This window comes from Mchenga conophoros, linkage group LG19 (assembly GCF_057382185.1).
Source record: "Mchenga conophoros isolate Kocher_MC1m ecotype Shallow Benthic linkage group LG19, M_conophoros_male_GT1.1, whole genome shotgun sequence".
Taxonomy (NCBI): domain Eukaryota; kingdom Metazoa; phylum Chordata; class Actinopteri; order Cichliformes; family Cichlidae; genus Mchenga; species Mchenga conophoros.
Genome location: NC_140544.1, coordinates 19,090,693 through 19,108,696, shown reverse-complemented (window position 1 = coordinate 19,108,696; position 18,004 = coordinate 19,090,693). Strand labels below are relative to the sequence as shown.

Here is an 18,004-nt window from a genome sequence, read left to right as displayed (position 1 = left end):
TTTGATTATATATAGTTCTTTGATATAGTGAAAAAAACTGCTTGAGAAGTCTTACTGCTGCACTGAAGAAAAGTTATCTCCACCTTCACCCTGCACTTTCTTCCCTTGCTTAATCATTTCCTTCCTAATTATTTCCCCTTCCTGTCTAAACTTATCACTCTGTCTTTGTCTCCTACCTTCCGTAAGTCTGTCCCTTCGTCTTTCTGGCTTGTGGCCAGTCGTAGGGCTGAACATATTGCGTTGCTCATTGTAGCAGGCAAACACAGATTTTCACATCATTGCTCAATATCTGGTTTCTCTGGTTTGCACTGCTTGGCCTTCACGCTCGCCTTTCTGCCATTTAACGCACACAATGCATTTATCTAATGCCAGCGGTAATGCAAATTTCACCGGTGATTACTTGGTTTACACCCTTTGCAGCTTTAGTTGTGTGCACAAGGCTGTGATGTGTTTATGTTGCTGAAATGTAAATGCTGTTGATTTATTGTTTTGGATCAGTTTGGAAATTGTTATTTGTTGCAGTTAATGTAAATTATTTGGAAGTTCTATATGAAGCTGGAATTTTTCTTGTCTTCGTTGAATTGGAAGTTTTTCATTAGGCCAGGGAAATGGTCTTTGTGAATAAAGCGCGCGATTTATTGTGGCCAAAAAGTATTGATTTAAACATGTTGTACTGGAGAGGAGCTGTGTGATGTATTTTGATAAACCTACCTGCACCTTGCTGTGGGTTTATTTTTTTATTTTTTTTTTAGTTCACTGGCAAATCCTGCTTCTTTGGCACAGTTTGAAGGTGACATAAAGGGTCAACGCACAAACAACATTAGTAGGAGCTCCAAATTGGATTAATAGCAGCCAGCAATAACATGTTATTAGGGAAGGTCACATTTTTCTTAATACTGCTTGTTTCTAACATGATGAACAAACATTTGCACATTCATGCAAATGGTTACACATGTTGTACACTCCTAAAGTGCCTATGCTTGGCTAAGCACCAGCACATACATACATTCACTCACACTCACACACATAGCGAGCGTATGCTTTTTCCCACGCACATGAATATATGTGCATTGACTTAGACTCCTGGACTGTAGGCCCTGCCGTTTACAGTACAAAGTGTGTGGGTTGTAAGCTGGCATGAAGCATTGAGCGATTTAGAGGTTGAGTTTGAGCAAGGTGCTGTGAGATGAGGCAAAAATTACGGGGGCATTAGTAGGCAAACATTTGACTGAGACAAAAAAATGATTTCAAAGCGTAGATTCCAGCTCAGCCTAAAGTGTGTTTCAAATATGCATTTATCTTTTAATAAAGGTATCTAAAGATGCACACTTACATAAAGCCTTTATCTATTTTTTTGAGTAACTGATAAAAGAATCCAGGAATGAATCTGCACCTTGAACTATAACAAAAATAATAGTTGCTGTAAACACAACATAGATGTCAACCTTTTAAAGTTGATCGGTGAACACACACCACTTAGGTCTAACAGAAGAGGTAGACGTAAACATATAGGTGCGAAAACACGGGGATTCCCTTGTGGTAAACACCCTTTCCACTGAGCCATTCAGTCAACCTCAAACAGAGCAAGACATGTGCTAATTTTCTGTTTTGTTTCAGACCAACCAGCTTTGTACACAATAACAGTGAGCAAAAAAAAGCTCAAAATAGCATTTGGATAATTCCGCGTGAAAGCGTGATAGAAAAGGTCATAGTCAAGGTTCTCTCGTTGGGACTTACGAAAAGATTTGTTGTATTTCTCTTTCTTTGATTAAATTGTGTTTTTAGGACAGGGCAGGACAAAAAGAATGTTTGGCGCACTGAACTTGACCTAATTCTAGTAGTTGTTATTTACAGAAAATGTGCTTTACAAGTTTGAAAAACCTGTGGAACTGGTAGAGGAGCAAAGCTGCATGTTTTCTATATAAAGTGAAAAAAACAAAAACAAAAAAAAAGTCCCCGCTTGGCACGAATCTGTTTTTAAAAAACCCACCCGCCAAAAATATAACATTGTTGACACATCTCAAAGATGTGTTTAAGTCATCATCGCTGGACGATGTTCTGTGTCTACTGAAAATATGACAAATTAATTCAAGGTGAGAACATTTTTCTCAAAATGTGCGCCTGGTGTGTGTGCACACAAATGTGTTTTCCCTCCTCTTCACTCTGCAGGCTAGAAGCATGCAGCCTGTCAGCGGCACTGCAGTGAGCCCAAACATGATATGACCTAAATAAACGAGTGCGTGAGGAGAGAGCGGGAGCGAGCGATGAAGCAATATTTTTTTTCTAGTAGCTCAAGTCATCTTGTTTTCAAACACTCCAGTCTTCTGCAGGGTACAACTCATGTGTCTGTGCACAGTTAATGCGGACATATGCACTAGGTTGTGACTGAGTGTTGTTAGTATCTCAGCACTTGCTGAAGTATTTGGCTTAAACACTTCTGCTTGGTTTCTACATTGTTTCTGTCAGATTTTCCAGCATGTGATATTGCAGAAAACAGTTTCCATTACAGATTATAATCTGAACCTTACTTAAATTTGGCTACACTCAGACTGATTTGATCCACTGATTAGCTCTGAAATTGGCGAAAAGAAAACGTAGCTGGCCTGTAAGCTGTGCAACAGATTAACTTTCTGATGTATCTTTTGTTTTGTGGAGAAATGCTACTGCATGACATTTTTAGAGTCAGTGGTCAACTCCAATGTCCTGCTCTGGTGACATTAGTTAAGTCTGATGTGTTTATCTGTGCTTCTGTGACCTGGTCAAGGCTGAAAGCTTTATTGTGTCCTGCCCGTAGCGCCGGAGCCTAGCACAGACAGATAAGTGAGCCTCACCTCAAACACACTTTACACTCTCAGTACAGGTTTCATTATGCAAAGAAACATCTAAGGTCCTCTGTGTGTATACATGTGTGAGTTAAGTAGGTGTGTTCATGTGAGAGTGTGTGTTTGCTGCTATGTTGCTGCTTGTCCTTGTGTCTTGTGTGTATGCGGACAGTCCGATCTAGTGGATTAAAGACCTTTAATCCCAGTAGATCCTCATCAGCTCAGAAGTTAGCGGGTACAACTTGTTAGTCAAGGAGTTTGCTTTGGTCACGTGTTAAAAGTCGGAGCTGCATGGCTGAATGACTTCTGGTCCCCAGTTATGACTCACTCCAGGAGACGTGAGCCGGGCTTTCGATGATGGATGCACCTTTCATTTCTAGTTTGGATCAGCAACTCTTAATTGGGTCTTTGCTTTTTTTTGTGCCTCCTAATCCTCTCTCAGTGCCAAGAGGACATACATGTGCTCTTAGCCCAATTAATTGTACTGTGTTGTTTTGGGTTCTTTTTAAAATTCAAGATAATTTTAGAGTTTGAACCTACACTAAGGTCAAACTTCAGATTTGTAAGATTTTAAGGAAAAATACAAACCTGGGTTATATTTTCAACAACTCCATGTATTAGGTTATTTATAAATAATACTCATTTAGTATACTAATAATTTAGAATAATAGCACTAATAACACTAGTTTAATAACTGCTTAGATCTGAGAGTGCAACAAGATCCCTAAAGGACCTGAAACATGTAGAGTTGGCCAAATGTTTGAATGATTGTTGAGAACTATATTTAGAAGTTAAACCAGTATTGAGGGCAACTTGCAGTGTGAAGGGTAGTTCAAACTTGAATGAGGAAGTGGGTTTAATGATTCGAATTTTATAGCCAGGCTTGGGGTCTCAAGTTAATTATTATCCTCCATATGAAAACTTGATTTTTAAGCTTTGTATTTGTAGTTATCAGCAAGTCTCACACGTCTCCTGAGCTGTCTCAGCCCATTCGTCTTTGGCGAATCTGTCAAACTTCTCCAGCTTTGATGGTCTTCTGACATGGACCTCAGTGTTCAGTTCACCCCATAGATTTTTTTTTTTTTTTTTTTTTCAATGGGATGTCATGTTGGAAGACAAAGACCCACACCCAGTTTTGCTGCTGAAGCTGAATGCTTGAGGTTTCCTTCCGCAGAGGTGTTTTTTTTTTTCTTTTCTTTCTGTTCTCAAACTGATCTCCCTGTTGGAGCTCAGTCTGGGGGGAGTTCTTTTTTTCTCCTCGTCTTTCCTGATGTTGTGTATTTTCCATTGTTCGGTTCCGGGTCGCTGCTTGGGTGGCTGACCGGCCAGCTACCTAGCCTGACCTGTCTCCCCAATGTGATGTTTGTGTATTGTATGTACGGTCGGCAAGGTCAGTCTCTCAATTGCCCCTCGGGGATAAATAAAGTCTTCTGAATCTGAAATCCTAGCGCATAACATACCGACAATTTGTCACGTCCCGAGGTGTCCCATGGGAACGCGAAAAGTAACCTTACGCGTTCCTGTGATACAGGCCGGATTGTGGATGAAATCCAAAAGAATGATGCTCCTGGCGGTCACGGACGTTCCAGTTGTGTATTCCAGCCATAGCCCTAACTTTAATCCTAACCGTAACCTAATCCTTAACCTTACCGACAACCTTAATGGTGTTTGATAGTGTTTTCTAAAGCGATTAAAGTAAAATAAATGTACATGTGCGAATTGAGTCCAAATGGTTCTCATGTTTCCTTCCTTTTGGTGGCCGAAAGCATAACATACCAACGACTTGTCACATAACGTAATATGTTATGCTTTGGAGAACGTGTTGCATATCCATCTTCCTGCATGATTCTTTCCACCTTGATGAGATTCCAGACGGACCGAAGCATCCCCACAGCATTAGACTCCCACCACCGTGTTTCACTGTGGGGGACGGTGTTTTTTAGGTTGTACGCCTCTCACTTCTCTGTCCAAACATAAAGAGCGTCTCCATGACAACAGAGCTCTAGTTTTGTCTCCTCTGATCAAAGGATGCTCTTTCAATATGCATAATCTTTCTCAAGGTTCTCCTCGGTGTACTTCAGTCTGGCTTGAAGGCGTCTGTTCTGCAGAGTTTTTCTTGGTCTGTAACCTCTGAGTTCATTCCTGTGTAGGGTTCTAGTGACAGCCTCCTTTGAAGCTACAGTTCTTGACTTGCTTTTCACTCATGTCTTGGCAGTTGTTCTGGGGTCTATAGAGTCTTTCAAATCTTTCTCTTCCTACCTCTGCTGGGCTTGTTATGTACTATGTGGCTCTATTTCAATTTCTTGGTGATACAAATTATATATACAAAGTAGTCTCAAAACCTGAACTTTCCATCTCCTGCTTTGTGAGCATGAATTCTTTTTCTGAAGTCTAAACTGATTTCTTTTTTTCTTTCTTTCTTTCTTTTCTTTTCTTTTTTCTTTTTTTGCCATGACGATTTTTCAAATTGCATTTGTGTAAATTGAAAGATAACCCTAAGTTTTAACTTGATATTACAAGCTTTAAGCATAAAAAAGTTATACCACATCATTACACAGCAGCGGTTTCTGCTGTGATTCATAAAAAAGTCATTTTTTTCAGGGGGCTAATGATATTGACCCTGGTAACGTTTGTTTTTCTGAAATAAAAGAAATGGAATAGAAGTAATTTATTGTTTTTAAAACTCTAAAGCTCTGTTAAAAACAATTGACAATAACTTTGTATTTCATAGGTGGGCTAGTACATTTGTCTTCATGTGTATACAATGTGTTAAACACTACTCTTTTACTTATTATACAGATGACTGCAGAACTTAATGTAATGTGACGTTTTTTGCTGATTAACTGGCAAATGTTTTATTCCAAGACTATTTATACCTGACCTGGTAATAAGTTTACTTCTGACCTTTACTGGGGACTTGAGTTTGTTTTCTGCCTGAATGATCACCTGACCACCGTGTTACATCTATTTTTGCTCAGTTTACGTTAATAAGTACAGGGTGGCAATAAAGCCATGTTCTAGCAAACTTTAGCTTTGTAAAATATTACATTGCAGTGTAATTCAAAGTGATCTAGAGGTTGAAAAGATTTGTTTTACTAAATTCCCCCCAGAGAGGCCTCAGTGCAGTGTTTGAGATATTAATGGAAAATGTCAGACCATCTAAATTAAAAATGTGCAAACACTGTCTGTTAAATTGTGGTAAAAAAAAAAAAAAAGGCTCTGAATAAAAGGAACACTGCTCCCTTTTATTTTCACTGCCTTGACTCCCAACACTGCAAAGTCTCAGCCTCTTTTGTTTCTCCTGGTGAGTCAGAGACACAGCAGCTTACTGTGTTTTGCACTGATGTCAGAGTTTAAAGGATTCCTATTTACAGGCATCAAAACAAGACTGCTGAAAGTGTTATTCTGCTGCTGTGGGTTTGTGTGATCGCCTGCTTTTTGGACCATTATCTATAATTTCACTGTAGAAAAACACTAAGCTTAACCTGAGTTAGATGAATCTCCAGCTTTTTAGTGCTGCACCTTCTTTATTTCACTGCTGCTGCTGACAGCTCAGTTTTCACTGTAAGATTATTAAAAATGTCTCTCCAATTACAGGGAGCTCAGCGATGAATAAGCTACGGCAGAGCTTCCGCCGGAAGAAAGACGTTTACGTGCCGGAGTCGAGTCGGCCGCACCAGTGGCAGACAGACGAAGAGGCAGTCCGCACCGGCAAATGCAGCTTTGCAGTCAAGGTGACTCTCCCTCACACACACACACCTGCGTACACCCCACTTCAGACACAGAAACGGAGTGCAGGGCTGACCTCACTTTGATGCATTCTTACCTTTGCGAAACTTCTTCATACCACCTTCCTCCCCAAGGACACGGCTTGTGATTAATCATAACCATTCAGAGAGTTTGAGCACAGTTTTTATCTAGGTTGCGGGATTATCTGCTGTAGTCTAACAAACCTGTGGGATGTGTGTGCACAATTACTTTGTGTTTTAGGAGTATCAGAACCACTTGAATCCCCAGTAAAAATATGTGGAATTGAAAGAAATGTTTCATTACTGGCAAGATAAGTCGGGGACATGGTGAAATGGCAGTCAGCCCTGCTGTGCAGCAGTTGATGAAGTGGCGATCTCACCTTATTTTGGCAACAAAACCCTCCTACTTTTGCAAACAGAAGTGTGACGGTACACTTCCTCCCATCACATGGGCTCAAATCCTCCTCTTACTCGGGATAAAAGGGAACTGAAGACTTCAGAGTCATGAAAGGGAACGTTTACCTCAGAATTTCTAAGCTTGGCGGCTGTTCAGTGGATGTAAATTGTGCATAAGCAAGTGTACAAGCTTTAATTTGATGTCGCCTATGTGCTCCCTTTATGTAGTTTTTATTGAGCAATATTGAGCAATTTGCTCTTGGAATTGCATAAACGGTCTTCATTTTAAAAAGAATTGCTTGTCCAGATGCTTTCACGAAGTCCAGAATAGAATATTGAGATCCTAATTTTCTCCAACAAGATGAGCAGAAAACCCTTCACGCTAATTGTATTTAATCTTTTATATGCTTATATAAGAAATGTAGGTCTTATGAGCACATAATTTTTGATTTTATTGCTATGGCCCTAACCCTTAGTTCATATTTTAAGAGATATTTTAATCATGGATTACCAACATATGGCAAATTCTTTAATAGGCATTTATCCCTTTGTTGACAGCCGCACGTCAGTTTCATTCTGTTGTGCAAAGTAAGTTGGATTTTGTTAATATAATGTTTTTCTTAGCTCAGCAAGGCTAAGGAGTATTAGCTGTGTTATTTGGTATAATAAAATAATAGAATATTTTAACTTTTGATAGTATTTTCTTGACTTAGAAACACAGAAAAAGGTTTGTGACATTTACAAAACGTTTGTATCTGTTTGAAAAGTAATAATTAGCCATAATTACCACAGTGAAGGTGTAAAAGTAGCCACTGACTTAGAAGCCAGATACTTTAGGTAAATGGGGGGGGAAAAAAACCTGACTGTCCTTATGTTATCTCTGCAGCCAAACGCACACTACTCCACCAGTATTTTTCTTTCCACCTTTACACTGGCTTTCATCGCAATGGTGCAACCTACCATGCTACTCATCTGTATCCCTCCTCCCCCTCCTGCTGCTCCCTGTCTCCTGCTCTAGGTGCCTTAGAGGAGCCCCGTTCTGCATGAATGTTTGTCTGTGTGTGAATAGTTGTGGTGAAATTATAACAGACTGCTACAATACAGAGTAATAAATACATGGTAGGACAGGACATGCAGGGAAGGAGAAGAAGAATACCCACCCATTCTGTAGTGCCTTTGGCAAGAAGATTATGAGTTTAATTGTCATTATCAGGGCCTGTTACGTAGTGCTTGTACATTTTTTTTATGTATAAGCAAATTGTTTTAATGTTAAATATATCTATTATAATTCAAGGTGATGGTGAAAGGCATAAACATGTAGACTTGGTTTTTCATATGGAAATATCAGCCTTATGACTGCTGAAGGCTGGTGGCAGATGCAAGATTAGATTCAGTTGCTTGTGTGTGCTGTTTACCAGCGGAGACGTTTGTGAGGCTGCTTATGGAATTGGACTGAATTTTGTTTTGCACTGTCACTTGACACTGATTTATAGCAAGTTCTCGGAATTAATTCCCAGGTCACATCCAGAGGATATACACTCCTTTCTTTTATAGTGGCGGGTCTTTCACATGCCCCTAAAATTGTAAATTCCTTCATAGTTTAGATCAGTTTGAACCAAAAATCAAACAAAAGTGAACCTTTTGTTGAACCAAAATCTATCTAGAAGTAGTAAATTTCTCTGAATTTTTCAATGGGCAAAACTGTGGAAGAATTATTGACGGGGACCTGTAGGTGCTGCTTTCTGTAGTGTAAGACAGAGGTGTTGGTTGGGAGTGTCAGCTGTACATTTCTCTCCCTGTAGCTACAGTACTGCCTGCCCAAAGGGCTGCTCTTATTTCTGATGACTGGAAACTGGCAAAAATACCTCAAATCCTAACCAGATAAACCTTAAAACTCTCCCTTTTTCTTACATTTTTAATTTGACCTAGCTATAAAGTTCAGTGAAACCATCCCACAGTTTAATACTTCAATGCATTTAACTTAATGAATAACCATGTTAATAGATATAATTACTGACCAGCAATAGACACGTTTATGATTGTTGCAATTATCAAGCAGCCCTAGTACTTTCTCTGTTTATGGTTGCTCTGTTGGCCTTTTACTGCTGGAAAAATTTGAAGTTTGTTTTATTTAGCTTCATCTAATCGTAGCCCACCGTAGGATAGTTGTAAAGTGATTCTAATCCTGGAAGGGACCCACACACAAATCTGAATTTCAGAACCAAATTGCACATGTGCAGAAATCTCCTCAAATTCTATTATTTTCCATTTATTTGGTGGAGTTCTTCTTCTGTTACATGTGAATGTTTCAGCCCCCAGATTGTTGCTGGCAGCTATTTACTAATGGAGCAGAGTAAGACGCCATAATGAAGAATCTGTTGTGACACTTCAAGTCTCCCCTGCATTTATTCATCTCACCTCTGCCACATCCTTCTGGATGATCCCCGATTAGTAGCCCCGCTGCTTTCATTGTCCTCACTATCCACAGCTGCCTCCTCGCATCACTATCGTCCTTAACACCTTGCACGTTTGCATGCATCGATGTGTGTTTACGTGCATGTGTATTCCAAAACGGCGACAGTATGACTCACAGCAGTTGCGTCACACGCTCAATATAGCAGGGCCAGAGGGTGGGGGTGAAAGGCGTGGGTCAGCATGTGTATCTATAAGGAAAGGGTAAGGACTTCCTCTCCAGCTCAGCATGCACAATGGCTTCTGGAGTAGTCAAGGTTGTGACTCCTCTGGAGTGACACACAGCAGGGCGTGATCTTGCTTCAGGTCTGAAAGGGGCGGGAAGGGTCGGGCAGGAAGCGGCAGCCTTTTCTGTTCATTCAGTTGGAGCTCAGCCTACTCACGTAAGGTTTTCACTCCTGGCGAGTATTTCCATAGTCAGGAGCACAGGGTTTCCCCCGAGAAATTGGTGATTGGACGGAACGTATAATGTGGACGATCATTTAGTGCAGCTTCCAGTGCTGAATCTGACTAACCCTGACATATCTCGTCTCTAATTACCGTAGCTTAGTCTCAATAAATGTTTGGCATATATGGGGTAATGACTCTTCCCCATGAACTGTAATTCTGTGTGATTTAAAAGGCGTACTGACTTTGTCTAACATAACTGGAGACCTTTTATTTACTTCCAAAGTACAGCGAGAAGGAAAATTGTCCGAAAAGGTCACCGCTACAGCTTTATCAGCAACTTCACAGTAAAACCAGGATGTTTGCACTCACAAGCCACAGGATAGGATGAAGATGACCCTGCTGAAGGCCACAAGCTGAAATGCACTGCTCGCACTTCAAAGTTATTCTTTACTTTATACTTGAAGTGTCAGTACAGGCAGTTTTGAGTCATGTGAAGCAGCCTGCTCCAGCAACAATATACTGTGGGAAGCCTTGGAGTAATATACTGTAGGAGCATCTGCCAAGTTATTGCATAATAACCTGGAACAACCTGGAACCTGCTATAGTCTTAACTAGAGTTGCGATGAGCCAGCCATTACTGGAAGGTGGTGAAGCTCAAAAGATAAAATATACAGCCTACGTTGTTTCCGTCAGCTCACAAAGAGATCGGAAGGGGCAGTTTGTTTTTGCCTCTTTGCGTGCTTCTTTGATCTTCCTCGTGTCCCCTTACAGGATCACACACTACAGTCTACACACTTGCCCATATACATTTCTCATGAACGGGTTATCATTTTCTCCATGGACAAAATTAGAGATCAGCTATGGAGCTATTGACTGCAATTGACCTCAAAACGGAATTTAATTAGGTGTATAAATCACCAGCGTTCGGGTACCAGGGGATATTAGACAATCTGAGCTCATTTAAATACCTAATCTCATTCTAAAGTTTATTATTGTAGCCTTAGTTAAACGTCAGCAGAGATGGCCACAGGAAAGGTTTGTCACAGCATTACTCATTCTTTCCTTTTTTTTCCTGTCCATCTACTTCTCTGTGCCCTGCAGTACCTGGGACATGTGGAGGTGGATGAATCCAGAGGCATGCACATCTGTGAAGATGCAGTAAAACGGTTGAAGACGGTAGGTTTCACTAGAAATATCTTCTGTACTTCCAGGAATGAGGCTGCTATTTCCTACTTGTATCTTCTTTCTTTCAACTTTTCCTCCATTACTTTTCTATTTCCCCAACATCCTACTGACTTTTCCTAAAAACTATTTCTAAGGTAGCCCTCCTTTAGCTATCATTACTCTCCTTCCAAGAGTTTTATCATTGCTTATTCCTACTTAGCTTTCTAGTACATAGAGGCCCAAGTGTGTCGATTGTTCTCCTGTCTGGCTCTCTCTGCACACTCTCAGCCAGAGCAGGTCAGCACGTACTTCCTGCTGGAGCAGATTCCGGCGGAGTTGCGCAAAAAGGAACAAATTCCAGTTTGAGGAGCAGGAGGAGGGGAAGGACGGGGAAAGCAATGGCGCTATTGCTTTTCCACGTTGTCAGTTGTTTGCCAAGGCCCCACCCAGGTCATAAACTCTTCGGTGCAAAAGAGGCTGATTCTCTGTAGTTGGGGCCAAACCTGAGTCGGCAGGTCTGCTGCTACAGTCGGCCTCTGTATGATCGAGATGACGTCATGCGCAGACGTAAATTTGATTCCTTTGCCAGCAATGGTAATGAATCTCCCGCTCGACGTGTCTGCTGACAGCTTTTGGTTTCAGTTTGAGGTGACTCAGAATAATTGAGAATTCACACCCTGTTTCACTTGTTATCATTGCCTCTTCTTCTCACTATTGTGAAAAAGCGGCTCTTAGTCGAGCTCAACAAACTACTGAAGACTGCTTGAGCTGTGAGAACCCTTTCTTAGAACGATTATACAGAAAAACATGCTAGTTGAAATGCAAGACAAATAAGAGAATGTGCACTCACACGCAGTCTTACAGTTATATGTAAGGGCCTTTCTTCTCACTTTTGCATACTGACATTTTGTTATATTTTTAGAAAACACAACAGACATTCTACACGCTACTTGTGGAGGAAAATGTTTGACATGAAACGTACGTGAGCACACATTTGCTTATATTTGGATGCAGCTGTCGACATTCGCTGCACAGCATGCACACTGAGATGGAGCTCATAGTGGGATAATGTGTACGCACACAGGGCGAAGTGCACCCAGAGGCAGAGCAGACAGACATGCTGCATGCCCTGCAGCACACTTGTTCTCTTAGTGTACAGAAAATGCACAAAGGTCGACTGCAGATACAACACACATCAGTGTCGTGCACACACTGGTGCTTGATGAGGTCACGTGGTTAACACGGAGCCCGAGGCCGCGAGCTCTTATTGAGTTACAGTTGTTTTAACAAGGCCGACAAAATGGAGCCAACTCAAGAGGAGAGGCGGGTGTTTCTGCCTCCCGTCCTCCTGCAGGCTGCGACTGTCTGACCCTCCTCAGCCTAATGACATTTCCTCCCCTGTCTCCTCCGCTGCTGCTCGCCCTCGCTTTCCTCACTGGCCAAAAGCCTTATGTGTAAATGGCCAGATGCACGGCTTCATTGATCTGCAGGATCGGTATTTTACACCAACACTCTCAAAACTATGTATTTGCAAAACTATATTTTGGGAGTGTTTAGAAAAACCAAAACGTTTGTTTGTAGTTTAACTGCTGCCATTATATTCTTGCTAAATGTTGAGCTCTGGCCTAGATGTGGCACTTTACCTGTGCCCTGAATGGCTTGTCTTACAGGAAATGCCGGAAAACAATCTGCCACTGGCTTGAGAACTGCTAATGTGTTCCAACATAGTGCCTGTCCTTCCCAGTGGCAGGGATGCAGATCTGTTTCCCCTCTTCCTCATTGTAGTGCCGCCGTCTTGAGGTGCACATTGTTGTTGTGTTCCTTAGGGTTGTCCCATAGATTTTACATAGTGATACTAAGTCTTCACAGTTAAAAAATTCATAATGCAGGAGGATTATTATTCTGGCATTAACATTCATCACTGGAGCTCAAAGCAGTGGAGCAGCAAACAGAAATGAGTCTTGCTGTACTGTGTCAGTCTGCCCCTCATTTCCATCATTCTTCTTCCATTTCAGTCAGTAGATGAGAGTAGGTTTGTAGTGTTTGTAGCCTGCCGTACTGTGACCCCGTGATGCAGCATACGAAGTGTGCATTTTGCTGAGAAAATGAGGTTGGAGTGAAAGGTTCTTAATGGATGGTTTGAAACGCAGCCCATGATGCCAGGACAAGTCTGCGTAAACAGCCTTGCAGAGAGCAGCCCCCTGATGCCAATGATCCACGTCAAAGTTAAGGTTGTCAGAGGAGACCAGGGCGACCCTTTAAACAAAAATACAATTAGCGAGGCCCTGATACATCCAAGTTCATCCTCACTGATGCTTTAATAAGCAGACTGTTGCCAGGCAACAAATACAGTCCCTACCATTGGAGAGACATGCGAGTTAATATTGCTCTATTTCCAGAAACTAATAACTAAATTGGTCAGAAACCAGGCTCCACACCTGTAGGCACTTAATATCTGCTCCTGGTCGATGAGGGGAGGCTGTTTTCTGAAAGTCAGCTAACTGCAGCCACGTTACCTATACAGTCAGCCAACATCGGCACAAAGTCTTGAAACGGACAAAAACCAATGACAACAAGCTGATGTGCCGTGAGAAATAACTGCAGAGAAAGAAATGTGTTTAGATGTCCTTGTATGTGCATTGTGCTTGAGGGTGCATGTTGGTGGTCCAGCCTTTCAGCCGGTGTGTGTGATTGCAAGTGTGACAGCCACAGCTCTGAGGCGACGCCGCTGCATTCCCAGCAGCCTTTGGGACGATAATAAGAGTTTTCTCACAGCTTTTTGACCCGTGACTCACATGGGAGGAGGTGGGGCAGAGGCGAGTGGAGAAGAAAGCTGCACTGCACCACCATCAACCTCCACGCTGCCTTTTTTTTTTTTTTTTTTTTTTTTTGTTCCTGTCATCGTGACATCACTTCCTGTCGTTGTTGGCCAGCAGCCTGGGGATTTGAAGTGTATTCTGAGTGAATGTGTGAATGTTTTTGCTGTTACTCAGGAGATGATAGTGCGTTGGCGTGTTACCTCTGTGCAGACTGGGTGAGGCACTCCACGAGGAACTGCTGACACATTTAGAAGACCTAGTTGCATTTGGGCATGAACGCCCAGTAGCCTGAGGATGTATCATTGACGGTGGACCTAAAACAATTAAAATATGTGCTTTCTGTGATGCAAACTTTTAAAGTACTTCCTGTGCTACCCTCCCCCACTATTAATATTCTGGTCTCGGTGCCTTTTTTTTTTTTTTTTTAAACCACAAACCTGATCTCATGAAGGAAAAAATAAGTAAATAAGCCACATATCATCAATAATAATCCACTGTCCAGGATTAAGAGCATGCTGTCTTGCATTAGAGATTTCTTTCATCCTTGTGACAAATATTGTAAGGTGTGAGCTGTTGCAGAAAGCAGCAGCTTGACCGATGTTGCACAAGCTGTGCATTGCTACACATCCTGTTGGTGGCTACCGTTGTTTTGAGGGCAAAATGACTTTAAACCACCAGTTGGGTGTGACAATGAAAGGTTGTAACTGTAGGCAGTAGTTAAAATACTCAATGTTCAACGTATTATTATTTTTTATCTACAGCGATCATGTTGGCTACACAGCTTTGTTTTTATTTTTTGTCTTGTTGGAATCACCTTCATCTATTTAAAAACTACCCTTTCTGCTCACAAAACTCCTCCGATTCACTTTAGTTCCATCTCACTTCACACATTGAATACTTGAATGTTGTGTTACCTTTTTGTTGGTGCTTTTTTTTTGTCTTTTTAAGCAGGTTTTTAATGCAGAGAAATGCCTCGAAATCCTCCTCCCTCCACATTCCTCTTAACCCTTTAGAGATTTTTTCCCCCTAACCATAGCATACTAATACTAACTTTGCAGGCTTTGCTATCATCAGCATGTCTGTGTGGTTCTCTCAAACATAAATGTAAAACACTCTCACAATCACACACACACACACATACCCTAACAATCGCTTAGCTCATTCCAAATGAATCTCCAGTTCTGGTTAACATGTTAAATCATGCATTAACATGGCGCTTGGAGTGCCGTCTCCACCATGGCTGTGTAACAGGAGCGGAGTGGTACTCCTTTTCAGAGCTTACGGGGAGGCGAGGAACTCTTGGGGAGTGGGTGAAAGAAGAGGGAGGGTGGGGTGGCTAAGACTAGGCCAGGTCTGGTTTGGTTTTTTTGATGTGGTTGTGGAAGCCTAAACATGACTCCAGACTCAGGCTGACCATTGAACAGTCACAGGTTTGACTCAGAGGTCAAACTGCTGTCAGTGGGAATTTGTTTCTGTCTGCTGAACAACAATGCAAAGTGTCTCGATCCGGGAATCGGAGGGAAAAAGAACGAAAAGGGATTCAGGAATTTCACGTCCACAGACAGAAACCTAATGATCTGCCATCTTTATCACCTCTGTTCAGACGGCTCTGTACGTTTTCCTGGGTGGTTTTTCTGCCTGTGGAGGTCTTGCTTTCAGGGGTATTCTTGCTTCCATTGTGGTGTTACTAACAGTAATCATCAAACACATCATCGAAACATCTCTCTCATTGTGGAATCACATGGAGCTACTTGATCCATTCCCTCACCCACTCACTCTCACACATAACCCAGCTTCACCAAAAATAAACCAAATCCAATCCTTTACTTTCGGCTCCCGACAATTTTTAGACTTCCTAGGTAACATTTTCATGCCTTGTTCCTCCTTCCACCTCCTCCGCCCTTCTCACCCACCCTCTCCTTTTTACCATATCCACTTCCAGGACAGGAAATTCTTCAAAGGATTCTTTTCAAAAGTAAGTTATTGCTTTGTGTGTCTGAGTGTGTTTCTCTTTATTATTAGCATCATTATTATTATTATTATTATTTTTCTTCCTCTCACACTTCACCCTTTGATCACATCTGAAGGCTGGAAGAAAACACACAAACACACGCGTTCATAATACAGGGGGAATCTGTCTGGGGAGAGACAAACGTAATGATGCATGTGGCTGTGAGCAGGTGGGGCAGTTTAGGCTGGGGCAGGGCACTTTTCTGTTGTGTGTTTGTGTGTGTGTGGTATTAACATGCGTGACTCTCTCCCTTCAGCTCTTCTTCCTTGAACCAAGAATAGAACAATGAACAGTTTTTTTGTGAATGAACATTTCCTTGTTTATTGTTGTTGTTCTAACCAATGGGGTTCACTGTCGAATGCATCAGGGCACAAAAATCTCATATCGACGTCTTTGCTTTAAATTTGGGTCCTACGGTGTGACACCCCCCCCCCCCAAAAAAAAAGAAAAAAAAAGCAAGAAAAAAAAAAAAAAAAAAGCAACAACTCCTGACTTGTCTTCTCTTTTGTCTTTTTACCTGCTGGTTTCTATGTATTTACAGGTGTGTGTGTGTGTGTGTGTGTGTGTGTGTGTGTGTGTGTGTGTGTGTGTGTGTGTGTGTGTTGACTGATATATATTTTTTTTTCTTCCTTACCCCTCTATGAGAAGGTTCCAAGGAATAACACAAAGGGAAGTAATCTTGAGGCATGTGGAAAGATTGAAAAAGTTTCCTTGTTTCTTAACTTATTCCATCCCTGTCGTGTGTTTTCCAGGCTGGGAAGAAGCCTGTGCGAGCTGTGTTGTGGGTGTCGGCAGATGGTCTTCGTGTTGTAGACGACAAAACAAAGGTAATGAGTCCCTCCGGTCGCCTGTCGCACCTTGATCAAAAGGAAAGAACAGTCGGAGGAATTAAGAGTAGCTTTAGCAGCTGTAAAGGTGGAAGCTGCTGAGCTTCAGCAGTGAATAAGATAAGCTACTACAATTGTAGCCTAGTGACCTCCAAAAGGCAGATCACTGGAAATATGTACTTAGTGCACCTGTAGATAAGATTCAGGTAAACAGGGTCATATTACAGGTTCCACTGACACCTGCTGGAAGTAACTGGTACTGCATGCATCAGTTTGTTGCCAGACAACAGCCTCAGACTGCCAGTGCTGATGGTCTTTTGTGGTTTCTGTGGAGATTATAACATGGAAAAGAAAATACATTTTTCCCATCTATTTTTCTTTGTGCCATTGATTACTAATAAACCCTTTGCTAGCAATTTCATGCAGGTGAGCACAGAATGTAGTTTAAGATAAGTTTAAGTTAAATGCACCATGCATGTGTTAGGTGAGTTAACTATGCACTGCATGTAACTTGACTAATTTCGGTTTTCATAACATTTTTCTAGCTAACAATTTACTTCTTGGGGATAATTGTTAAAGAATGCTACCAAGCTGGTTTTTAAATATTTTAAATGAGAAATAATGAAGGAGTAGAACATTTCCTTTTGTGGAAAATAACTAATTTGTGAGAAAGTACTGCTAAGAAGTTCTGCATGTACTGTACTACCCCTGTTGATCTTGTCTTTTCTATAATTGTATTGCCATTTGTCTAGATTATGCTTTATTAGAATTAATGTATTAACTGTGGCAAGCTTCCTTCCAAGCGTCCTTCTGAAGCTGGATGTAATTAGTTCCATCTTTTTGGGCTCGTTTTCATTCAGTTATTATTTACTGTGAACATTTTCAGCCCATGTTTTCAAATGGTAACAGAGTGTCTTAACTACAGGTGTTTATTTATATAGCACCAAAGCAGCAACAATATTAAATACAAAGCACCTTGCATGCAGACTAGAGCAGCCATTTATCAAACCACTAACCTTCCGATTATTAGATGACCTGCTCTACCCCCTGAGCTACAGACACTCCAGTTTTGGAAAATTTGGAGTGGCTGAGAGAATCTTGATGATCAGAAAACCTCCTTTGAGCAATAAAATCACGGCATCAAAAAATAATAAGGTTGTGTGTGTTTTTTGCAGGACCTGATTCTGGACCAGACAATAGAGAAGGTGTCATTCTGCGCTCCAGACAGGAATTTTGAGCGGGCATTCTCTTACATCTGCAGGGATGGCACCACACGACGCTGGATCTGCCATTGTTTTATGGCCATTAAAGACTCAGTAGGGACTCCTTTTTGTAACTGCAGTTCTATTTTCCT

At 41.4% G+C, this 18,004-nt stretch overlaps 1 protein-coding gene across 6 annotated transcripts in view; it reads left to right on the top strand.

Annotated features, from left to right (window-relative positions):
- The window catches only part of numb (NUMB endocytic adaptor protein), a 44,837-nt gene that overhangs the window by 21,061 nt on the left and 5,772 nt on the right, over positions 1 to 18,004 (top strand). For 3 of the 6 annotated variants that reach the window (XM_085256683.1, XM_085256687.1, XM_085256681.1), the window contains exons 2-6: positions 6,420 to 6,556; positions 10,931 to 11,005; positions 15,755 to 15,787; positions 16,576 to 16,650; positions 17,826 to 17,966. In XM_085256683.1, the coding sequence (XP_085112809.1) occupies positions 6,431 to 6,556; positions 10,931 to 11,005; positions 15,755 to 15,787; positions 16,576 to 16,650; positions 17,826 to 17,966 (450 nt within the window). In that variant the 5' untranslated portion in view covers positions 6,420 to 6,430. Of the gene's footprint in view, positions 1 to 6,419; positions 6,557 to 10,930; positions 11,006 to 11,152; positions 15,788 to 16,575; positions 16,651 to 17,825; positions 17,967 to 18,004 lie in introns of those variants that run through there. The other 3 variants (XM_085256686.1, XM_085256684.1, XM_085256682.1) reach the window with 2 other exon arrangements.